The following is a 27239-nucleotide window of genomic DNA, read 5'->3' as shown; positions in this document are numbered from 1 at the left end:
ACTTGTTTAAGCGTTGTATATAGGGAAAAAATGGCCGCCCCTTTAACAGCTGTTTGTATTGACTGTCATTTTATGATGATGTTTACCTTGTAACCACAGAAGAACAAACCAAAGATCATAGAATTATTAGAATAATATTGCTGTAGCTTGTACTCTTTGACCAAAATGTAGTGTGGTAATCGATTAGAGCCAGTTGTACTATCGATATTTAACACGCCACACTAGAGCGCTCTACCGGATCCAGTAGAGAACCTCAGATATTCTATTACCTTTCGTAACGAAGTAATGACGAAACTATGACGTAGCTGTGTAACAGTTATACTGTTATACACGACGTATGTAGTGATTATTAGTAAGAAATTTACACACGACTTATAAACGAGCTACTCATTGTATAAGTATAAGACAGTTAAACATCTGTATATAGAGTTTTTATTAGTAAGACCGTTATATTATAAATTATATGAATATGAAACTGGTATGTGTCATATGTGTCCCAGAATGCGGTAAGGGGTTAAAACCATTGTTTTTTCCTCATAGTGTGGGCTACTTGCATAAAAGGATTACATTTCTTAAATAGAAGATGGAGTGGATATCTTGTTGCCAAAAAATTATGTGTGCCTCATATATTACACTTCTAAACATAACGTGAAATAATGTTATGAATTGTCTTAATGCTAGGTGTTGGATCATGTGATGTTTCTTATAATGTAGTGTCCAACACAGTCTTAAAATGGAGAAAATTGATCTGTAGCTTAGAAATAGTAATTTCAATCTTTCATTTGATATATGATACATAGATGAATTTATATTTTAAAAAACAATACGAAATATATAAACATACAATAACATACCCAGAACATATACTTAACACACAATTACAGTTCAATACCCACACATTATTCGATGTCATGATACGTTATAACACACAAACAACCAGCCCCACCATAACAGCAACATACCCCCACCCCTACAATCGACAAATACACATCGCAGAATTCAAGATCACCAGTAGTTCAGGAGACACTGATGGAGACGTAACATCACATCGATACGGGCCGTCTGTCTAAGGTGTACACCTTTTTTAAAAATTTTAACACTTTTTAATAAATGACTAAGTAATTTGATTTTTTTAACAAACAAAGTGTTACCGTGAACTTTAAAGAATGAATTTATATTTATATAATTTTCACTTTTGGACATTTTCCCATGGTCGTTCCCAAATCACTCTTTCGTTGGATGCAGACAGTGCAGAAGAAGGGGTGATAGATCGCTTCTGAAGTCAGGAGTAGGCCTGTAGATATAAACACCAGTTGTTCTTCTATCTATGCAAGTTCTTTTACAGCTACTTTAGAGATATTTTTTAAATTGGAACTGATAAATTCTTTATTATTTCAAAGTTAACTTAGGAATTATTGACTTGGGATTGAATACAGGTTACATCACTAATGCTATGTAGGTGTAAGATTGTCTCTCCATTTAATTAAAAGCTTTCTTATTTATATTGAAAGCTTAGGTTAAGGAAGGATTTAGTATTTCGCTTTTACTAACCATTGTATGTTCAATATCCTTATGCTTTCTCTAAATATATTGTAACGTTTTTATACTGAACAACAATGTAACTTTATTATCTCAACAATAGGATTTGCTCTCCACACAGTAACACACTATTCGTTAGTGCACTCCACTGACGACAGTGACAATTTACTTGGACTATTACGAACAACAATGAACTGTTAATCTTAACTAATATTTACAAAGCACTATTTACAAATCAGAACTGTCACTTCTGATGTTCACAGTTCTTCTAGCTCAGTCACTCGAGTTCACAGTATCTCGAACCACAGACCTTCAGAGACGATCCGCTGTACTCGAACTCAGGTCCCTCCAACTGCGGTCCACTGCACTCGAACTCAGGTCCCTCCAACTGCGGTCCACTGCACTCGAACTCAGGCCTTCTAATGCTCACACTGTTGCGGACGCACACTCAAGTCGAACTCCGGTACACAAGACTGGCTGGCTTGCTCTGTTCACTGGCTTACTGACTGAACTAATCATGAATCACACTCTGTCTGAGTTCACTCGCGTTTCTTCTTTTATAACCACAGTGACGTAGCCTGGAAAGTTCGACGCGTGTCCAGAGATAGCACTCTCGAACAATCCAGATCCCTCTCCTCTCTGCCAGCACCAGATGCGCGCGCAACCCGCCCAAAACACGGACGACTCAGCCTCTCCTCTCCGCCGCGCGCCGTAATACACCCCCTCTGCCCTTCAGCATGCAGATGCTCTTCGTACCAGCGTTTCGTCTGCCGCGCGCCCTGTCGGACGCGTGTTCGAACCCCAGTGCTCTGTGTAGCCCGTGTCGACTGGCGCGCGACCTGCTCTCTTGCGGGTAGCGTGTTCGAGTCTCTAGGTGGCTGTCACAATATTATTAGTTATTCTCATTATCACTGCAATTGTTGTTATTGCTTTTAATAATTAATCACCTGTCTTACTTGGGTCCTTTTGAAATGTTTGAAATTTTATGTTATTATTTGAACTCGAAGTCTTGTGGAATCCGTAGTTGTGATATTAGATTTGATAGGTAAACCACATGAACTATCTTTAGGGTCCTACCTGTCAACCCCTCTTTATCCGATTCCTCTGGCACGACATAATACCAATACAAATTTCCTCGTGACTATTACAATTTGCTACGTCATAGTACTTTTTACCAATAAAACGATACGAAATGACGTGTTCCAACCAATCATAGCTGTTTATCGCTACAATTTTATCAAATCCCTAGCATTTGTTTTTATCACTTCCCTATCACTTCTTTCTTTGTTTGCCAACATTTCAAACTGCAAAGTTATTACAGTACTGTAAAATATGCTTTGTTATCTTTTCCCGCATAGATAGTTAACTGAAAATGGCGGCTCCGTGCAAACATTTTGGTAATGCTAACATTAGTGAAATAGAATTTTAGTATGTCAATATCTTATTGTACTACAGTACTTTATTTCTTCTAATCTTTATATACTTTCATCTTATCCTGTAATAGTTAATTAATTCCCACTCGACATTTGATTTTCTCTACACAAATCAAAACTGTTGATAATTCTTATTTCGAAATGAAATCAGGAATGTTCCACTGCCAAATTTTAAAGTGACTAAGTTAATACGGTTAAACAATTTATACACGATGATTTACCTTCCGTTACGGAGCTTATTTCTGAAGACATTTTGAGCAAAATCTCTCATATAAACATAGTTCCTACTCTCAATATTTTCAGAGTTACACTAATTTAAAATTGTTTGTCGGTAAAGGACTAATAGAAATAGAGAATGAACCATTCAGAAGGATCATTTCTTTAATTGGCAAGTATTATGAAGCTGTAAATGTGCTGTGAGCTCTTTAGTTGCTTCGTACAGACAGCTTTTCCTATTTTTAACTAGAGAAATACTGTACATTATTATTACACACTTATCACAACAATTATTACAAATCACACCACTTCCACCGACTTAATTATTTGCAGTTCAATTTTGCATCCTAATTTACAGTCTTGGAGAGTTTAAAACACGTTTAAAAAGTCGCCGTCCGCTTGAGTACACTTGGCCGCAAGCTTGTGAACGGCACTCGTCACTCTACATAACTGCATACGGCCATCTTTGATTTCCGTAGCGCTCGCGCTGGCTGCTGACTGCACGCTGACCAAGATCACGCGTTCACAGCAATGCGTTCCAATAACGAAACGTAACTCTGTAAATATTGAGAATAGGACCCATGTTTATATGACATTTTTTGCTCAGAATGTCTTCAGATATAAGTTTCGTAAAAGACAGGAAATCCTCATGAATCACTCTGTATATCACAAGAATAAGGGATAGAAAAAATTATAACACATTTGGAATACCGGACTTCAAAATAATCGGAGAATACAGCACGCTCGTGTCGAGAAAGAAGTAAAGCACAGCCAGGTGACTTTGGACAGAAATGTTTATTAAAAATAAAAGCTAACTAAGAGTCGATTAACGTTGTGTAATCCTTATAAAATTTATTGTACAGGTGAAGTCCAAATTGTTGACAATTTTGATATTTGCAACATTATTCATAAATTATTTACAAGGATGCATCTCTAATGACAATATACCTCCTGCTGAAATGGGTTTCTTTTGATATGGATATGCAATAATTGTATGTATATAAGTTGCTACTATTTTATAGACTGATAGCTTATATACTTCAGGATTGCAGCTACCAACGACAGGACTGTATCAACAGTTTTGGACGGTATTGCACATGAAGAGAATGACACTGTGTGTGAGATTCCCAAGAATTCATGTTCCTCGGGCAAACCTGTGCGGACTCGTGAAGATGAGCAGTTGGAATTTGAATTGCCTAAATTATGTTTGTCGAATTTGGCAAAACTGAAGAAGAAAACTTTCAAATGCGATGATTGTGGTAAGTGTTTTTCAAAGACAGGTGACTTAAAAACTCATGAAAGGATACACACAGAACAGAAACCATTCAAATGCGATGTTTGTGGTAAGTGCTTCTGTGTATTGAGAAATTTAAAACCCCATGTTCTCCGTCATTTAGGCGAGAAACCTTTCAAGTGTGGTTTTTGTGGTAAGTGTTTCTCGTATATGAGTAGCCTAAGAAAACATAAACGCCTACACACAGGCGATCGACCTTTCAAATGTGATGTTTGTGGTAAGTGTTTCCCGGAGTCGACTAGCCTAAAAATCCATGAACGCCGACACACTGGCCAGAAACCTTTGAAGTGTGGTGTTTGTGGTAAGTGCTTCATTTATTTGAGTCATCTAAAAACCCATAAACTCCGGCACACAGGTGAAAAACCTTTTAAGTGTGGTGTTTGTGGTAAGTGCTTTTCGGTATCGTTTAGCCTAAAAAACCATGAACGCAGTCACACTGGCGAGAAACCTTTCAAGTGTGGAGATTGTGGTAAGTGCTTCTCGGCTTTGAGATATCTAAAACAACATGAACGCCGGCACAAAGGCGAGAAACCTTTCAAGTGTGATGTTTGTTGTAAGTGCTTCATTTATTCCAGTCATCTAAATGCCCATAAACGCCAGCACACAGGCGAGAAACCTTTTAAGTGTGGTGTTTGTGGTAAGTGCTTTTCGGTGTCGTTTAGCCTAAAAAACCATGAACGCCGTCACACAGGCGAGAAACCTTTCAAGTGTGGAGATTGTGGTAAGTGTTTCAAGGAATCGGGATGCTTACGGAAGCATAAACGTTGGCACACAGGCGAGAAACCTTTCAAGTGTGATGTTTGTGGTAAGTGCTTTTCGGTGTCTAGTAGCCTGAAAAACCATGAACGCCGGCACTCAGGCGAGAAACCTTTCATATGTGATGTTTGTGGTAAGTGCTTTTCGGTGTCGAGTAGCCTGAAAAACCATGAACGCCGGCACTCAGGCGAGAAACCTTTCAAGTGTGATGTTTGTGGTACGTGCTTTTCGGTGTCGAGTACCCTAAAAAGCCATGAACGCCGTCACACAGGCGAGAAACCTTTCAAGTGTGGTTTTTGTGCTAAGTGTTTCTCGTATTCGAGTAGCTTAAGAAATCATAAACGTCTACACACAGGCGACTAATATGATTTTGTGGTTAGTTTTATTACCTGGTTTCGAGGAACCTAAGTAACCATGAACGCCGACACAGAGGCGAGAAGCTTTTCAAGTGTGATGATTCTGGTAAATGTTTCTCGGATTCGAGTAACCTAAGTAAACATGAACGCTGGCAGACAGACAAGAAACCTTTCAAATGCGCCTAAAATTCCATGAACTTCGCCAAAGAGGAATCCTTTCTATTGTCGTGTTCGTTTTGAATGATTCTCTGAGCCGAATACACTGAAAAGCCATGATCTGTTGCACTCGCAAGACACCATCTAATGTGCTGAAGTGTATGAGCAAGAAATCTTTCTTATGAGGTGTCTGTGGTAAAGTTCTCGCGGTCGTGTAGCTTAAAAACCAATGAACGGCTATACGTCAGGAGACTTTGAATTCTGGTATCTGTGATACGTGTTTCTTTTTAAAGACTAGTTTAAAAACGTTTTCATAAATACTGACGAAAAATTTGGTAATGCGACGACTGTGGGATGTTTTTCTGACTCTTGTAAACTAAAACTACATGGACGCTACTATAGGCTAAAAAACGTATATAAGCTACTACAATTAAAATATATATATTGAAGGTAAGCAATCGCAGCTAACGAGAAACTTGCCTAGAACATGAAAGTTGATTCACTCTATTGCCACAGTTTAGTATATACAGTTCCGAAACTCAATACTTACTAAATATGCAAACATAGTTGAAATATGCATCCGTAGATAGTTGCTAGCCACGGGGATCGCTACTATCGCCTCAACACAGACTCTTTTCCTAGCAGACGATAAAATGTATTGTACTTTTGATATCGTGTTCTTTTGAAAAATTAACACCTTCCTTCCACTATTGAAATACGAAATACATAAGGCTTATATATTATTTTCATAAAGTATATATTATATTTTATAAACTCACCTTCCTGGATGTTTCGGAAGGATAACTCTGACCTCTTTTTCTTAGAATTTATAGTGCAACAAACGCCTCCTTGTCTTATATTATTACTCAAATTATTGTTTTTTTATTGGATTATTTTACGACGCTGTATCAGCATCTAGGTTATTTAGCGTCTGAATGATATGAAGGTGATATTGCCGTGAAATGAGTCCGGGGTCCAGCGCCGAAAGTTACCCAGCATTTGCTGGTATTGGGTTGAGGGAAAACCCCGGAAAAAACCTCAACCAGGTAACTTGTCCCGACCAGGATTCGAACCCGGGCCACCTTGTTTCGCAGCCATACTCAAATTACTGTATTTTAGCCATTTGCAGTTATTACAACCGATTACGAACATTTCACAGTTTATACAACTTTTCACAACAAATCGAAATACGGCACGGTCAATGCTTTTCAATCTAGACCAGGCCGTAACATATGTTCGGGTTTTCTATTTCAGTGTATAGAGCTCAGTGAATTATTATATTATATATTGCGTATCATAGCTAAGTTTTATTTAGTGTAATGTATCCATAAGTTCCCTTTACTTCTTGTTGCATAACATGTTGCAGAAATAATTACAAAACTGTGTTATTTTAATGTGAAAAGAATTTTACGTGTTAACATAATCTTTTCGCATCAACATTTTAAGCTTAGAATGGAAGCTATTTTGAGGTTTAATAAAAAATAATTTATATTGTGATTTTAATATAGCACTTCTATCTTCCTTGATAAAGACAGAAAATTTATCATACCACTCTTATGAAATTAGTGTACGTACGATTGTTACTTCTTCTCTTAGGTAGTAGATAAATACAATAATTCAATACTCAATTGCAGTATTCAAATACAGACAAATTGAAACTGCGGGCTATCATACATGACATGCGTAATTATAATGTATAATTGCGAATATAGGAATATAAAATATAGTAAACATAACCTATAATATTTCCTTATGAATGGCAAGGCACTGGAGACCACTAAAATTAGACAGGAAGGGGCAACAGGGACAGTAAACATAACCTATAATTTCAACATATCTAAATATTCGTGCGGTGCAACTGAAAATTATTGAATCCTGCATAACTGAATGTACAATAATTTCGCAATATTTAATCGAAATAAAGGCAGGTAGGTCTATTACACATACGAACAACGTAATTTTCACACAGAAAATAATATTACACCTTAACTCGCAAGGAATTATGTCTGAAGTGTGTCCTAATCATTGTTTTAAATTTTATTAATGCAATTACACTACATTTTAGAGAAATATATGTTACTTTTTATGCATTCCAATTAATTTATATGATTAAAACGCCGCCCTTCGTGATCGGGTTAAGCGAGTCACATGGTCTGCGTTACGGCCTGTATTAGATCATGATGGCAGTGACAGTCTATTGTTCCTTGTAAACACAGAGCTCCAAGCGGCTAGCAATTATCGCGAGAAATACAAAAAATCACCCCAAGCTTCGCGACTGTATATACTAGACCAGCGGTTCAGCCACGGAGCCCTTTTTGAAGCAAAAGTTTCTCGTGGAGCCCCAAGAAATGTTTACTTTTTAGTTTTATCTGTCTACGTTCTATGAAGCATATTTCACACGCTACATAAACGGAAGTACGAATATGAATATAATAATAATAATAATAATAATATAAATAATCCGTGACGCTACAGCCCTTGAAGGACCTAAACCGACCAGCCGGCTGCCGGCCTCACGTCCACATGCCGAAGCAGAGATGGACGATCATCCAACCAGAATGGAGGTATCGTATGGTTAGCACGATGATCCCCCCAGCCGTTATAGCTGGTATTCGCAACCCGATTTCACTACCTATCCTAGCTCCCCAAGTGCATCACGATGCTAGGTGGGCACCGGTCCCATACACGAATATGAATAGGCTATATATAGTAAAAAAAGTACTAAACCTACAAAATGATATTAACAAATCTACAAAATGATATTAACAAGTAGTTAAGATGTTTAAAAAATGTTACAATGTTACATGTACACCCGAAGTTAATGTGAAGAATGTGCCTGTTTCTTGCGATAGAGTTTATCAGTGTCCAGTGTCATAGAAGTCAGTTGAAGACTTGTATCGTCTTCTGTGTCCAAACAAGTTCGATATTTTGTTTTTGTAGCCGTGTACCTCGAAAAGGTCGTTTCACTGAGGTACACAGTACCAAAAGGCTGTGAGAGAAATTTAGCTTTTGAACTTAATATCAAAAGATCCTCCCTAACTTAGCCCAAAATTTGGTAAATGGTTTGCTTTTAAATGATGCCTGACAGTGGCTGTTCGAAACCATGTCTATAAGGACCTCATATCTGAAGCAGTGAGGGCTGCTGGTTTTGACCACTGGAAAGGGATCTACAGTCCACTCATATTTCGTTAGAATCGATTCCTGAGTGTCCCTTGGAAAGTATGAATTCATATTTTGAAGCAAATTTTCAAGGTGTTCTTTCATTATTGCTATGAATGAGACATTCATTGTTATGTTATTTTCTTCTATAAAGTTTGAAGTCAATGAGAAACGTAAGATCCTTATTGTCGACGCTTTCTATGTAGAACGCTATCTTTTTCTTCAGTGCGACAATCTCGTCATCAGCATCGAATACAGTCTTCCGTTTACCTTGTATGTATGTGCTGAATTCATTTTTGAAAAATGTCTGCCAAGTAACATAATTTGTACAACCATTCCTGATCATTCAAATAATCTATTAGCAAACTTTTCTGGTAATTCGAAAGTGAAGAAAATTCCGTTCGAAGTTCATGTAATCGGGACAACGCTTTACCGCGCGACAACCATCGCACTTCTGTGTGTAATATTACTAACAATGACTTGTGTATACTACCCATATCTTCACACAGGATTTTAAGTAGCGTACACTGCGAAGGTCGTGCCTTAACAAAGTTGATAATTTTGACGGCGTTGTCTAGTACTTGCTTTAATAACGCTGGCATTTTTTCGTTGCGTGGGCGTGTTGGTGTAGTACACAGTGCCTACTTGTGTAGTTTTTAAAACTTTCTTGATCCTTGCAATAGCGCCAGCAACAGGACCTACCATGGCACGGTATCGAGTTTCCAATGAAGAAGGAAAAAATTCAGTATCGCTTGTAGAGGATGGCAATGGCTGCAGAACAAAATATTTCATTAAAAAACCTGGAAATTCATAACGCACAAACATCATTAACATAGCTAATCCGGCAAAGATCGTGGATTTGTCAAGTTGTAACGAAAATTTCGTTTAACTCATACGGAAAATCATGATATTTCTACGTCTTTTCATATATTCTGGATTCGATTATGCACAGTTTTATTTGGTAAGGTCACACTGGAAATCAAGTTTGCAGTTTTCTCGTCCACCATGCACTTCACTACCTTCACTAATAGTGGTTTCATAAGAATTTCAGCAAGGGTGAGGTTTACCAGCAAGAGCCTGGTCATGAGCTCATGACTAACCAAGTACGACGTTTTCAGTGTTTTCTCGTTTGTTTTTACACGAGATGGAATTTTGTCTGAACTGCATGGAGTTCGTCACTTTTTTTGCACTATCTTCTTTGAAAGTAAGGTTATAGCTGTTGTTATCTCCCTTTGACTGAGCACTGGTTGATGGCTAATGACTCTTCGGTCTTAGGGAGCCCGTTTTAAGCCACAGTTCCGGTTCAACGAAAGTTTAGCTTACACATCTGCTATCAAATTAACATGCAGATATACAGTATATATTTTTAGAGGTAACATAACAGTCAATAGATTGTAGATTCCACGTACCACGAATAACAAACGCTGTCTGCCCAGTATATATAAAAAAAAAACAAATACATTTCGAGAATCACTGAGTACTTGGCAAGCAAGAAAGATCGAGATAGTTCCAGTGACGAGTAGATCTAATATTAATGCTTTCATGTAGCAATAAGAACGCGAACTACTTTCTCAGAAAGTATTTTTCGCTTGATGGAAGTAGTTTCCCTTTTCCCGCTAAAGACTAGATGGAAGCAGCAATTTTTCTCAGCTTCATAACTTCCGTGGACGGAGCCCCTGAGAATCATTCGCGGAGCACACTTTGGGAACCGCCGTACTAGACTGTGCTATTGCCATCATAAATCTATTTTCTCGTAGTATTGTGGCAATGAAGCGATAAAATGATATCTTCTTCATCCTTCTAACTAATTCTGAAATTCAACAATCACTTTCAGTACCGTAATTTCACACAACTATGGTCCAAACACACGCGCTCACGAAAACAGTGATATCTCAGTTCCTAGTGACAGTGATTATTTAAATACTAAAGCATAGATATAGTAATATTGTGAGGGTTATGAAACGCATCCTGTCTGCCATGTTTTGTCGCTAATCAGCTGTCAATTGGAGTTAGGTTTTGCATGTTACCTCGTCCACTGGAAACTTTCTCTGCCATCAGTTACCACAACAAGAATTTCTCTGTTCTTGATGGTTTATATGACAGGTAATTTAGTATTTACATGCATTTAATTAATATTTTTACAGTTGCATATGTATTTTCATATTTATTGGAAGAATAATAAAAAATGGTACTTGGAGTTCAACTATGGTCCTATCAGTTTTGTGGACCATAGTTGTGTTCCGACTTCTGGTTTCGGTTCTTACATTACAGAATGTTTTTTATAGCTTCTGGTGGTGCCACTTAATAAAATTTTTCGTAGAAAGTTGGCAGGAAAGTCCTATAAGCCATATGATGACAGAAGTATGGATCTTTATATAAAAGATATCACCAACAAGGTACTGACGCAGCGGGAAGCCGCAGAAAAGTACAAAATACCTCGTAGTTCTATTATACCTAAATCGAGAGCACTGCATGAAAATAAAAGTAAACTCACCTGATTGATAATGGTTCTTCTTGTCTTCAGCAAAAAAAAAAAAAAAAAAGCATTAGTGCATTCGTCGAACATGCTATATCCATCTTGGATTTCTGATAACTTTATTCTACTTCAGGTGTAATGTGAAAATGTACCTGGATAGCCAAGACCGCAAAGTACCAATATTCACTAAGAATCTACCTGGAAAACGTTGGGCAAAATGCTTTTCAGAACGTCACAAGAATGAATTATCACAGGTTTTGCAGTCTCCAAATGTGACCGATCTGATGCAACTACTAAACAGAACTTGTTTTCGAAATTGAAATACCGTTGGCGGCAAATACTTGATGAGTAGAAAGGGACACCAGATGGAAGAAGCATGCCAACAGATTCCAAAAATATATTTCCTCTATTGTTAAATAAGCTCTGGAATAAAGTTACTGTATTCCGATATCACAAGCAAATTTGCAGTTGGATTCAGGAAAGTTGGAATCTTTCCTCTTTGTGCAGTTGAAGTTCTAGGAAGTGTGCCATCATGTTCTGATCCTAACGTCACAAACCCAGAAGGAAGTGCTGTTTCAGATATATTCATAAAATATATAGAAATGACAACGAATCAAGCAATAGAACAAGGAACATCCATAAAGAGGAGAAAGAAGAAACTTGATGTTGAGTCAGGTAAAAGTATTTCAGGAGAAGATATTGAAAATTTTGCATTACTATCTACCTCCAAAATTGCAATTTCCTCAAGCAGAAACAAAGGTTATTGCAAGGGGTTTGCAGTAGAGAGTTCTACTGTGAAAGATGAAGATGGATAATCCTTGGCATCAGATACTTCATTGAACTTGTCAGACATTGAAGAGACCTTCGAAGATACTTCAAACCATCCTTAAAAGATGTTAAACGATCTATCAGTAAGCCAAAGTAGCAAAGGACGAAAAGGAAGCTTTTCCAGGTGCCTGAACTTGAAGGTCTATGGAGTTAAACAAAAAATTAACCAACTGATTATGTATCTGTTTGAGAATGTTTGATTTTGATTAAGAATGGTTGTCTTATTTTTTTTTTTTTTTTTTGGTTTTATATTGATTTCATTATTTGATACAAATTTATTTTTCTTAAAGAAACAGCGGTTATGTTAAAATTAAGAAATAAATAATTTTTCTCACTGTCTTCTGCAAAATCTGTATTTTATATTAAAAATTATTGACTGCTGTATGGCACAGTTGCAAAACATCCTCTCAACTGTAGTCCATGAGCGATTTATATAAGAATATATTCAATGGACTATAGTTGTGACTTCATAACACAACAATAGTCCACAGTTTATGAAAAGATGTTCCATATACCAACTACATTTCGAATAACAAAAGTGTTTGATATTAATTCCTGACCTTTCTAAAGTTGATATCAACAAAAAAATCTTCTAATAGTTTTATTTTGTAAATTACATTGAGAAATCTAAAAAGTGATGAGATATTGGACAATAGTTGTGTGAAATTACGGTATTTTGCTATGTGTAGCTAACCAGACCACAACGTGATTTGAATTCTTAAATATTCTGTGTCATAAATTTTGTAGTTGGATAATCTGCGTTTATGTTACCTGGCTTGTACTCATGAGAGACCGCCATTGTTGAGTTCTGCACAAGTAACATCACAATACGTAGTATCGACTTCACATATCATTTTTGGCATACTGATCGATATACACTGTTTTTTCCATTCTTGGTTCATCGTGAGTCAGAAAGCATTTTTGTAGTAATACAAGGTACTTATAAAACATGTATTAATCTATCCATACTTTTACATATTTATCATTTTATTTCTGATTTGTAATCATCCATGGCCATGAAAGATATGAAATATTAAACAGGGTGAAATGAGATCTTGTGCTACAAGACTAAGGGCTGGATTCACAAACATTCAGTAAATCAGTCCAAATGAATCATTAAATACTCAACATTAAAATATTTAATGATTGACTAAAATGCGAGCTGCTCACCAACCAAATTTTCTTAACATTTAATGAACAGTAAGTAATGGCTTATTATGGATAAATAAATTTTTCATAACTATATCAATACATCTTTCTACAAAACCACAGTCTACTATAGGCACCGTGCATGGGTCTCAAAATCGTACTGGTGGCGCCGCGCAGTGTCTCAATCCCTAATTAACTACAGGCTCGCAGTTATTCACTAGTCATGTGTGATATAGAAATTACATGCGGCTTTCTGCCGATAAAAAGTTGTAATATTAGTAATAATGGGTTCATTGATTCATAGTGTTCTGCCCAAGGTCAGGTCCTTCACTGCAAACTCAGCAATCTCCAGTCTTTAATTATTTTATAGACTCAGTGGAAAGTTCATTACTGCTAGGGGAGTGTAAAATGTAACTACAAAGTTCCTGAAATATCAGTGAAGTTGTTTGGCATTTAAATCAGATTTCATATCATTGAATGAGGGTGAACAGTCATATTACGAAAACATTGATATACTTATATTTGATGTCATGACGTGTGTAATATTTGTGTGTATAATGTCTCTATAAATTACGTATTTTAATGTGATTTAATTATGAAAGTAGTCTTAATTACACTTCCTGAATAATGGGCGACTGCAAATTCTCTAAAACAACACATAATGAACAATATCATCAACATACTACCTCTGATTGAGGTTCTGGCTGATATGTACATCTGTTATCAGGCTGTACATCTCACTTGACGATATGTGTCAGAGGAAGAACAATATTGTTTGTATGCATATCAAGTCTGACTAGTGTCATTTGTAGCTAGTCGACGATATATGCAATGGAAGGGAAAAGGAACTGGCCACTCTACCCCATAACATTCTGGCCTAGTTGCCTCATAAGTGGTGCCTTGTTGGTATCACTTATGAGGTTCAGACTTCCCTTTGGACAGTTGAATAAACAACAAGATAGCATGCGGAAGCAGTTCAATTGATTGTTTGTGTAAAATGTTATATTGTATATTTTAATTCGCTGAATGCACCTTTCAACATGAATTCGAACACTGGCAACGCTGTAAGTAGTTTCGATTTCTTCGGCTGTTAATTTACCATCGTGCAGATAGGTGGAGTAACAACAATGATCCCTTTATCGGAGAGATTTGTTATTATTCCGGGAAAACCTGACTTCATCACCACCTTGTAATAAAGTCAATAATCCGCAATCTGTTGTTATGAATGGGTCACTCGATCTGCCTCGGTAGCATTTAGATTTGAAGGCCACCATCTGATCCACATTGGGTGGCTGTTCCACTTCTGAACAATTAATTGTCGCTGTACTTTTTCAATATCGCAGGCATTGTTTCCTGAATACTTTCTCTGCTAGGCCAAAACCCAAAATTACAGTAACCATTGTGGATGTCAACAACATTAAAGTGGCGGTAAAAATACATTATAATTATAATTGTACGATTAACTCCGAACATCACCCTCATAGCAGAATACGACAATCCAGTTTTCATTTTAATTGGAATATATGAGTAGACGATTTTCTTTACTAATCTTACTCTTGGACAGAATTTTTCGAAGGCTTTCGATGTGAAATTCACTAATAAAAATGGCAAAAATAATATGTATGGTCTACATCTTGGGGCGTTTCGACTATCTATGGTAGCTATTTTTGGGTTAAATGGTAGAATCGGAAATATTTCTTATTATGATTCTACGGGTATGATTGTGTTTCAATTGACAGCAATTTTAACAATATATTCGAAACCACAAATGTCACTCCCATTAAGTCTGGTAGTTCTGTCTCATATTTTATTGTAGAATAATTTCGGAAACCTTGCATTTCATTAAACATATCATCTGTTCCTGAACGCTTGTCATAACATTTCTTATGTGACTTTAGTTCGACATGTAATGGAATAGACACTTGAGTTGACAATTCACACAATTCAATTTTGAAAGAAAAAACAAAATCACTAAGAATGGTTTCATTTATTTCTGCCTGTATGGCTATTTCATTTTTAGAAATAACACTTGTTGAGCATTCGCCTTCTATAAAACTTAAATTTTCATCTTTTCTTCTTCTTTATGCTTCTCTTTCGTACCTTTCCGGAGCTTTATTGAGATGAGGTAGCCTTTTTCTTGTAATCTTTTATAAAAATACTGGGAACGGTATGCTTGTTTTGGGGGTGTTCTGATCTCGTTCCCAATAAAATGAATACCGCAAATTCTTTCTGCGGGTGTTGGTTTCCAAGGTGAACCATCAGCACTTGAAATCAAGAATTAAATATCGATATGAATACATTTAAAAATAAGTTATTATTATTTATTGTTGCTAATATTATACGTAATATATATGTAAAGAACTCAGTAATTATGTACTTTTTTAAATTTAAATGATAAATTCCTGTCGTTGTTACTTAATGGTTATTTATAAAAATAATACTATATATTCTATTTTTTATATCAGGCCTAGTATATAATAATACTATGATTACAAGCAGTGTAGCCTTATTTACTTTCGTCTGCGTACTGCATGGATCCACAATTAGCGTCGTTGCGCTTCAGATTTCTGTTTTGGGAATGAATAAAAACAATATCGGTTGGTGTGTTCCTATAAGCATTACTACACTCAAGAACACAGCAATTTGCATTACCTTTCCGCTCTTTAGGATCATTCATATTTCTAATCATTTAACCTGAGATGTTAAGTATATTCATATGCTTCAAGAACAACTCTATCGCTGCTGTCCCGCAGTTAGTAACAACAGTCGCCACCAGAGGAGCTTGGACGGTGCCTATATTGCAAATCATGTTACAGTAACCCCTGATCCTAGTAGGATAGCTGTATTTAGTAGTGGAAATTGTAGTGGATTAAAAGGATAAATTCCTATAGGTGGTCAGGATTAGAAAACTTTTTTTCTCTCTCTTGGTAGTGGAATGTTGAAATTTTGAACGCGTTTTACAGGAGTACGTTTATATGTGCACTATCTCCGTAGACTTCAAACCGAGCAGCTATTTGTGCCTTGTCACTCTTATTATGTTACGACTCTCCTATGGAGTAGTCAGCAGCGAGTTGGCTTGTCGTTCCTGGGACCCGAGTTCGATTCTCGGGGTTAACTATTTTTATTAACGTATCTAATTTTTATACATATTAGCTTCATTTTTTATTTTTTTTTTGTAGTGGAATGAATTATTTCCCAACACTGTCTCCACAAGAAAAATTAAAAAAACTCTTGGGAGATCAATTTTCTTCCCAAAATAAAGCAAAAGATAAACAAACAAATTAAACAAAAATAAAAAAATACACATGTGGATCCAATATTTTGTTCACATGCCAATGGCGTCTATCACTGCCTGGCATTTTTGGGGCTTTGGGTTCACCAGATCGCGGAAATAGTTCCGATCCTCAGTAAAATTTTCCCAGTAGCGATAACTTGATTCCACAACTGATCTGGACTTTGAGGTGGGTTGTCTCGATATTTGTCAATCCTCTTTTTCATGCCTTTCCTTGAACCGTCTTTGAATATTTATGGCGGTGTGCGCAGAGTATTTATCTTGCTGGAAAATTAAATTTCCTTCGGAAAGAAAACGAATATAAATTTCATGAATCCAGTTCTTTCGCTTCTGTTTTCAACCACTGCAAACATATCTTATGGCTACCTATAATATAATTCTAATAAATGAAAGTTAATATACCAATTAAGTTCTGTTTTGTTTGAATTCACATTATGTATAAAGTTACTAATATTATTTAGATGTGCAGTTATAATAACCACTTTAATGTGTTAAAATAAAAACTCATTTGTATGTTACCTAGTTGACTAGTTTCAGCTTAATATCTGCCGTTGTTGTGATATTCTAACCTATGATCGGTTTCTTCTAAAATTATAAGTACCACGATCTTCGTGACGCGGTATCATTCGTGAATTTTTGTGTCATTCAAACTTTCAAAATGATCATTTCTTAAATAGTTAACATTATCTCCATCTGATCCTTAATTTTCGAGCAGTTCCAGATATAACAATTCTGCGTCCAAACGTTCCGCCATTTTATATTCCATCTAATGAACCATTAAAAATTTGAAGACAGAAATATCTGTGACTAAATTTAATGATAGCTTTACTGTTTCGTTAGGCTAAAGACGCTTGGTGAGATATAAAATTGATTTAATGAACCAGTAAATAACTTAATGAATTGTTAAATCCTTAGCGAAGCTTCGTGCAACTGACCCTAAGAAATATAACAGGCAATGTGAACTATACACTACTATGTATAATGAGTGCAATAAAATTAATTAATATGAATATAGAAAGGGGTTATTTTGTTGAACTTTTATATGTTTAAATTACTAAGCTATACTTATTCATTGAAGAATAAACTTTCCTTAAAGTAATATATAGACTATATTATTTTTAATTAATTGAGGTAAACCTTTTATGTGTGAACCATTAATCTGTCAAATATCTTATGTTTAAAATTGTATCGTATCAGGATTTTATAAAAAAAAAAAGGTTTATTTTCATCCTTTAGATAATCCGTCACAAAGCCACCGGCGTAGCTCGGTCGGTTAAGGCGCTTCCTTGCCGATCCGGAGTTGCGCTCGGGCGCGGGTTCGATTCCCGCTTGGGCTGATTACCTGGTTGGGTTTTTTCCGAGGTTTTTCCCAACCGTAAGACAAATGTCAGGTAATCTATGACGAATCCTCGGCCTCATCTCGCCAAATATCATATCGCTATCACCAATTCCATCGACGCTAAATAACCTTGTAGTTTATACAGCGTCGTTAAATAACCAAGTAAAAAAATAATCCGTCACATCTCGCAAGTCCCTCTCTTTCGGGCTGATACTTTGCTGATACAAGTAAAGGCTGCAGAGTAGAAGCAATATTGTTCAAATTCACGTTTTTGCTAAAAACGCCACTCTCGTTCCACTGTTCAAATCTGGTAAGTAGTTCTAGTCATCACTACTCATAGCTTTCCTTCGTTATTCTTGTCCACTGTGTGTTCGAAATCTGATGTTCATTTGTTGCAAGATTGTCTTGAGAAGCGCTTTTGAAGTCATAGAGCTCAGATGAGTTAGACATTTGTTTCATACGCAAGATCTTTTTTGTGTGAAACACTAATTACGTTCATTAGATCTAAAAATGCTTGACACTTCATCTTGCGCTTTTTGTTTTGCGCAAAATTCGGTCAAGACATAATGAAGAGACATCTGAAACAAGGTAATTTTGTCTATTTTCATCAATAAATCCCTTAGCTATGAGGTAAAAGCAAAAGAACAAAAAACATCCTATTTCCTATACATACTGATTATAGACGTTGGGATGTACTAGCGATTTGACAACTCCATTAAATGTACAATTTCGTGTATTAATGGAAATCATTCACTCGCGATTGTTAATTCAAATTTGAACGAAATGAATAATTTGTTTGTATTCTCTAAGTGACACATGAATTTTTTTCCGAGACTGTATAGGTCCTTATTCTCTCTTTCTCTTTTTTGATTGCATTACAGCATTATCACTCATATTATAACATTTTCACGAAAAAAACAAACTGTATTGTTTACAAAACTCCTGAGACATTCAATGAAGCAAATGATCAATTATATCAGGAAACAGTGATGCAGTGGCGGCTCGCAACCTCAAAAGTTGGTGAAGCTCTTTTATTAAGGGACATGATGTACGACTTACCTATTTTTTGTAGATTAAGTTGGATTCGTCTGTCTCTACGGAAGGAGAATTGTCACTGATGTCGTCATGAAATGGCTACTTCCTTGTGAATGGAGATGCACGCCAATGATGTTAATCTCCCTTGTGCCATTGAATTGCGGAGATTTGTCTTTATGCGGTTGAGTGCAAAAAAAAACACAAAAACTTCGCTCCACTGCAACGCTTGTTGACTGTAATATCACAATAAGGGAAAAGAGCCTATAGGTTTCTTCCGTACGTCTTTGTTTTCTCTTACAAGTTTTAGTGCTTGTATCAGGGGAAATGTTCTGGTACTCATCATCTGCATGGAGAAGCTCTAGTTCTGTTTTCAAACGACTTACTTTGAACAAATTTGGGTAAGTCTTTTGTAGAGCGGCAAGAGCATTAGAAGGAAAAATATTAGAATACTGAAGAAATTTTAAGGCATTGGCAAAAGAGCAAAACTGAAGCTGTTCAATATCTTGATATCTAGTGTTAACTTGCATAAATATGACAAGTAACTTATTTAAAAAATAATTGTTTGTACTTCTGAAAATGTTCACCTTCTGACAGCTTAACATATTTCCGCTCTGAAAATTCAGCCCTTTCTTTAGCCTTTTCAAAAAACTGACAAAAACTTAATCTGTTTTCACAAAATCCATCCGAGTTCCATGCCGATTTTTTTATTCCAACTAACAAACAGGACCAACAAAACAATTTTTCCAAATAAGAACTACCGCACAGCCACCGATCTTCACTGTACCACGCACTTTTAAATGTTTAGTGTAAGATCTCGCACCTTTCCTTTTCAACTTCTTTGCCGATATATTAGTAACAAGTGTTGGTTTCCCCGCTAACAATTTTTGTTTATTTTAGTCGGTTATTTAACAACGCTGTATCAACTGCGAGGTATTTTAGCGTCGATGAGATTGGTGATAGCGAGATAGTATTTGGCGAGATGAGGCCGAGGATTCACCACAGATTACCTGACTTTCATCTAACCAGGCAATCAGTCCAAGCGGGGATCGAACCCGCGCCCGAGAGCAACTTCAGACCGGCAGGCAAGCGCCTTAATCGACTGAGCCACGCCGTTGGTTTCCCCGCTAACAATTCATCTCTTTCATCACCTTCAGTCCATCGCGAAAATGGTGTCTGTAACACGCTACATACTATATCGTTTATAGGATACATTCCTCTTGTCAATAAAAATATTTGAGTCACCACTTTTAAAAATAATTATGAAACTATCACTAAAACTAAATAACTGCTTAGTTAACTTAATCTTCTAATATATCGGTTTAGCAACAAGACATAACACAGTCACTCTAAGCACACGTCTCACAAACTGAAATGAAAAAGTGCAAAGCAGTGTGAACACTCATTGCATTCGCGTGCCGTTATTTTCCTTTCAAAAGAGCGAAGCCAGGAAGCTATAAGGGTGCTTGCAGCTACAAAGGAAATGTTTTATCAGCGATTCACGTAACCTCGAAGACAGGCTCTATAGAAATCTTGTAAGGGTTCGTTGCCATGGTTACCCGTAAACAAATCCGCAAATTGTGAAGCTCTACCCCGGAAAGAGGAAAATAGCTGCAATCTTCACCCTTCACCACTCTTCCTACGCCAACAGGTAGTGACAAGTTACTCTACAAGAGGACTAGTGTTCCATAATGCAGAATACCTAAGTGCAGAACGTAAAAGACAAAAATTAAGTGAAATTAAATAAAATATTAAAGTATTTGTAAATAAATGAAGTTGCACCTTCTGTACTAAACGGGTGAAGCGCCGCTTCACGAGCTTCACCCGAAAAGCCGCCCCTGCAGTGATGCTCCTAGCTACGTCTCTGTATGCGATTTAAGATTACTTTCAGGTTCCGTTTTATTCCACCGTTCTGTATAATAACGGCTGTTTCATAGGACACTTTAAGTGTGGTGTCCAACCTTTTTTGGTTGACGACACACTTTACAAAAATGCCCACGACATCCCGACAAACTGTAATAATAATAATAATAATAATAATAATAATAATAATAATAATAATAATAATAGTAATAGTAATAATAATAATAATAATAATAATAATAATAATAATAATAATAATAATAATAATAATAATCTCCTCTGGAGAAGAAAGTGGTGAAATTCTGTGTAGAATATTTCATAGCGGATAGATAGACAATTACTATTCACTTCACTGGAATGTGATCATTTTTAATCTCCTTTTTGTCCGAGTAAAATTTTCAAGTTCTAATCGGAATTCAAAGAACAATTATGTTAAAAACATAGTTCCAGCGCGGTCCGCCTGATAACAACTGCTATGTACTGTCGGACATCCAGTGTTGTAGATAGGTCGATGTTAACACGCAATGGAAAAAAAAATAATAAGCAAAGCAACTTGAGTGGCGTTAGAAAAAAACTGAGGTATGTGTCAAAAATCACAATCTATGTAAGCTGGATGTCCGACAAATTTTTTTATTATCATTTTGGAAACTCTTGTATTTGAATTAATGTGAAGTCTGCGCTTTGTGGATTGCACAGAGTTTCTCTATACGCGGCCTTATGGTTGACAGGCCAACACGTAAATCATCTTCAAGATTCAGCAGTCTGTTTCATTGTTTACACTTCACTATTTAGTGTTTTTATGGTAGGAAATGCTGATTCACACAAGTATGACGTTGAAAACGGCAATTCTAAATGCATTTTTAGTTTATTCGGGGCCATCGACTGATTTGACAAAACATTTCATCATATTAAACACTCGGGATTTTGTTTATATTCATCTTCGCTCCACGTAAAACCATATTGCAAGTATTCATCACCATATTTACGAAAAGCAGTACATTTTTGTGAAACCTGAAATGAATTTTCGATCACATTATTTGAATTAGCACTGATGTCACCTAAACCCAGAACTTAATTCAGATTGCTTTTGCCGAATTAAAAACATGTCCATGATAAAATCGCAATAAATAATTTTGATAAAATAGTCGCACTATCACTCTCACACGTCTTGACTGAAACTGACCAATAGGTTCTCACGATTCTGAACTCTGTTTATTACTATGTGGGAAGAGTAAACAAATTACCAAGCATTGTTGCAAGCGTTCACTCTCACTCCAATTATCATTAGGCAAAAAAATTAAACTGAGCATTGCTGCGGGAGTTCACGTCTCATTGGCAAAAGTCTGTCTCAAAATAAAACGTACCATATTAAATAGAAACATGCGTTGTAAAGAGACGTTCTGGATGGCATAAAATTTATTTTTCAATTCCAAAATTTCGCGACACACTCCATGGGGCTACGCGACACACCAGTTGGGAACCATGCTTTAGAAATCAATGTTTCTATCACTTGAAGCATTATATATATATATATATATATATATATATATATATATATATATATATATATATATATATATACTCCACACCTGTGGAGTAACGGTCAGCGCGTCTGGCCGCGAAACCAGGTGGCCCGGGTTCGAATCCCGGTCAGGGCAAGTTACCTGGTTGAGGTTTTTTTCCAGGGTTTTCCCTCAACCCAATACGAGCAAACGCTGGGTAACTTTCGGTGCTGGATCCCGGACTCATTTCACCGGCATTATCACCTTCATATCATTCAGACGCTAAATAACTTAGATGTTGATACAGCGTCGTAAAATAACCCAATAAAAATTATATACTGTATATATATACACAACACATCCAACCACCCCACACAACACAAACAAGCTGCATTCCGAACAATGGTACACGGACTACTCAACATACCAATGAACCAACAAGATTACAACGAAGAGCTAAACACAATCAAATACATAGCACAAGAAAACGGATAGAACCCCAACATAATAGACAACATAGTACGTAAGACAGAACATAATCACAAAAAAACATAAGAATACAACACAAGAACACAAAAAATACATCACACTAACATACGAAAACAAAAACACACACAAAATTGCAACCTCATTCAAGAAATTAAATTACAACATCGCATACAGAACAAATAACATTCTACAAAAACATCTCAACACACACAAACAACAGAAACAAACAAATACAGCTACACAGGCGTATACAAACTCAAATGTAACACCACCTGCAACAACTTCTACATAGGACAGACAGGCAGATCGTTTCAAACACGTTACAAAGAACACATCACAGTCATAACAAAATTACAAAACAACTCCACATATGCAGAACACATCACGAATGTTAACCACACCCACAGAGACATCAACACAGACATGGAAATGGTACACATACAACCAAAAGCCAGAAACTAAACACACTAGAACTCTAGAACAATATGAAATATACAGACACACAAAAACACACCCCAACGAAATTCTCAACATACAACTTAACTTCAAAACACACATACTCTTTGACTCTTCACTATACCACAGGAACACACCCTCACAGGAAACAGAACAAGTGGCGCCAAGACCAACAACGACCAGTTCTGAAGATGACCCATAAATAGGTCGAAACATGTAAACGAGGTACCTACGTTGAAATTTATCACAGGAAAGTGTTCCGAAGTGATACAGTGTTAAAAGTTGTGTAATCAAGATGCATAGTTAAGATGAAGATCATTAACAAATACGAGGTCAGAATCAAAAGTAATGCCTCCACCTTCATAACTCGGCAACAGATGGCTGCATTGGCATGCAACTGGCAGAGTCCGTGGATGTAGCAGAATAGCGCAATCACCGTGTCGGCCGCCATTGTTATTCCTTTTCATTATCCTAGGGATAGGAATATTTTAAGTAAATCTCAGATATTTTCAATTTGAATGGCAAAAACCTTCTAAAGGATCTTCTTACATTTTAGAACATTATTGTCAGTCAACATACCAAGGTATAAAAACTTAATTTAATAATTATTACACCATAAATACACATTTAAGTGTTCAATATACTCCTTCATACACACCACAGTTATAGGTATTACAACAATATGAACTTAAATTATAAGTAACAAATGAAAACAACAATGTTGCAAATAAAATAAGAATAAATCTAAATATTTCAACTGCATTCCTCGTACAAACTCTCCGGTTTCCGCATATAAGGGGACATTATACTGAAATTTCTCCAAGTTCCTTAGTTATAAGAGTTCACAACTGTGAAATCAGTAACTGCCACATTTTGCTCACTGGTATATCTGCTTAATAGTGACAAGTGTACAAAATTTCATCTGCCTATGATACGTGTTATGCATTTTATTAAAATATTGAATCGCTTTATATAAAAAGTCGCTTGTAATACAATTGATACTATTCTTAAGTGATATTCAATTTTATGGATTCTTACATACATGGAATCAAAGCTTACTATAGGGTTTTGCTGTAAAATTAATCAGTAAATTACTAGAGTTTTTATTATAAAATAAAAAATAAAATAGTTAAGTCATAAAAAAATTCCTAGTAATTTACCCATTTACTGTACAGAAAATTCCAATAGTAATGTTTGTTCCAATGTATATAAAGAATAATATAAGTTAATATGAATTAAAAATAATCTTAATTGTGGCGCAAGGGACTTTTTGCATAAACCAATACTTACTTACTGTACTTACTTAATGGCTTTTAAGGAACATAAGCCCGCCATTGGTCCCTATCCTGAGTAAGATTAATCCAGTTCCTACCATCATATCCCACCTCCCTTAAATCCATTTTAATATTATCTTCCCATCTACGTCTCGGCCTTCCCAAAGGTCTTTTCCCCTCTGGCCTCCCAACTAACACTCTATATGCATTTCTGGATTCGCCTATACGTGCTACATGCCCTGCCCATCTCAAACGTCTGGATTTAATGTTCCTAATTATGTCAGGTGAAGGATACAATGCGTACAGCTCTGCGTTGCGTAACTTTCTCCATTCTCCTGTAACTTCATCCCTCTTAGCCCCAAATATTTTCCTAAGAACCTTATTCCCAAAAACCCTCAATCTCTGTTCCTCTCTCAAAGTGAGAGTCCAAGTTTCACAGCCATACAGAACAACCGGTAATATAACTGTTTTATAAATTCTAACTTTCAGATTTTTTGACAGCAGACTGGATGATAAAAGCTTCTCAACCGAATAATAACAGGCATTTCCCATAAACATAGCATAAACCAATACAATATTTTATTAGGTTATTAATAAAATGGAAACCACTTATCATAGAGGGACGAAATATTGTACATGTGTTATTAACCAGCTATAGTAGTGATAAACATTTTGTGAATTTGGCTTTAAAAATATGGAAGTTAGTAATTTCAGTATAATGTCCCCAAGGATACACTGATACGAGATTTTGTCAGTTTTGGTCAAAAAATCTATTCTTTGTTTTTATCTTTAAAAATTTGTTTATGGTCTAAAGATGCCCTCTGCAGTCCACACCTGTGGAGTAACGGTCAGCGCGTCTGGCCGCGAAACCAGGTGGCCCGGGTTCGAATCCCGGTCGGGGCAAGTTACCTGGTTGAGGTTTTTTCCGGGGTTTTCCCTCAACCCAATACGAGCAAATGCTGGGTAACTTTCGGTGCTGGACCCCGGACTCATTTCACCGGCATTATCACCTTCATTTCATTCAGACGCTAAATAACCTAGATGTTGATACAGCGTCGTAAAATAACCCAATAAAATAAAAGATGCTCTCTGCCAATTATCATGGCCATAGGACCAGTCTATCACTGTTTAGGGTCACATTTTTTAAATCCTGCGCACTCTTGACTGGTTATTTAAATGTTCCTTCCACGCCCTCCGCTCTGAATTCTGCGACCATTTTGGAAATTATGCTGTATTTCATACATTATTTATTATATTAGATTTCGGATTGAGTCAGGGTAGCTTCTCGACTTCTCGAAATAGTTCGTCATAAAATCCAATATATGTTACTTCAAAGGCTGCTTTCCTTTGAAAAATATTCAGTTACAAAGGAGAGCATAACTCTTGTCTAAAGGAAAATTCTACTTGTTGCTAATAGCCATAACAACGTGTTTTCCATGCTTGGTTTTTGTTTGTGATACAAGAAATATGTTCAAGTTTCTAACAGTTTTATTGTTAGTGTTATAATAGTGTCTACAGTCTATAGTGATTTGTAAATAATATTTATGTAATATAGTGTTTTCATAAGTTTACATAGCATCTTTCCGACGGATATTCATCCAAGAATGCAAGCCGTTTATGGTGACTGTCGATGTGAGCACTATTGGTCGTTGGGCCAATAGGTGTTAGGAAGGCGAGACGGGAACATCCGACCTGCATGACAAGTAATGAGTTGGAGTTCTGTCACAGCAACCGGTAAGTTTCACAGGGAAAAAATTGACAGATTGATTCAAGACGATCGTCGCATCACTCAGAGAGAAATTGCTACGAGAATCGGCATTTCACAAAAGCATTTAAGTCACACCATTGCTTTGCTTGGTTATTGCATGGTCTGTGCACGATGAGTACTCCGGATGCTGATGCCTGAAATGAAAGTTCAAGGACGTGAAATTTGCCAGGAGCTTCTGCCGCGTTTTGAAGCGTTTCTGCATGCAATTGTGACAGGAGACGAAACGTGAGTATAGCACTGTGTACCAGAGACTGACGCCAGTCCATGGAAATCGGCGCAAAGACTCGCCCCAGAAAAAGAAATTCAAGACACACCGTTCAGCTGGAAAACAGTGTTTTGGGATGCAGAGGGTGTTATCCATGTTAATTTTCTTGAACGTGGAATAACAATCAACTCAGAGCGGTACATCACAATGCTGGGAACCTTAAAACAGCGACTGAGAATAGTGCGGAAGGAAAAGGGAAACGTTAGCCTGCAGCACGACAAGGTGAAGCCACACACTTCACGTACCACCACAGCAGAACTTCAGAGACTCAAACTCACCACCCTGAGATATCCATCTCAGCATACAGTCCAGACTTGGCGCCCTGTGACTTCCTTCTCTTCGCGAAACGTAAGAAACATCTTCGGGGACAGCTCTTTGCATGTGATGAAGAAATTGAGAGGGTTGTGAGAAGCTGGTTTCAGAAATGGTATTGGGCTTTTTCCGTGATGGCTTCACAATACTCGTTCATCGAAACTTCCCCCTTTAGTCCCTTATGGAAAGTTTCAATAATAATGACGCGAAACTGTGTGTGTGTCCGTATATCCGCAGATTATGCCTGCAGGTCCGAACTTCCAGCTTAGTAAAATTTTGACTTCT

At 36.6% G+C, this 27239-nt stretch overlaps 1 protein-coding gene across 1 annotated transcript in view; it reads left to right on the top strand.

Annotated features, from left to right (window-relative positions):
- LOC138693378 (zinc finger protein 721-like) overlaps positions 1-27239 on the top strand; it is a 92126-nt gene that overhangs the window by 22135 nt on the left and 42752 nt on the right. The window contains exons 5-6 of the mRNA XM_069817300.1: positions 4233-5593; positions 11893-12060. Of these exons, the coding sequence (XP_069673401.1) occupies positions 4233-5593; positions 11893-12060 (1529 nt within the window). The remainder of the gene's footprint in view (positions 1-4232; positions 5594-11892; positions 12061-27239) is intronic.

Source organism: Periplaneta americana, chromosome 17 (genome assembly GCF_040183065.1).
Source record: "Periplaneta americana isolate PAMFEO1 chromosome 17, P.americana_PAMFEO1_priV1, whole genome shotgun sequence".
In the NCBI taxonomy this organism is placed as follows: domain Eukaryota; kingdom Metazoa; phylum Arthropoda; class Insecta; order Blattodea; family Blattidae; genus Periplaneta; species Periplaneta americana.
The sequence above is the reverse complement of the archived record's forward strand: the minus strand, read 5'-3'. Positions and strand labels throughout refer to the sequence as shown.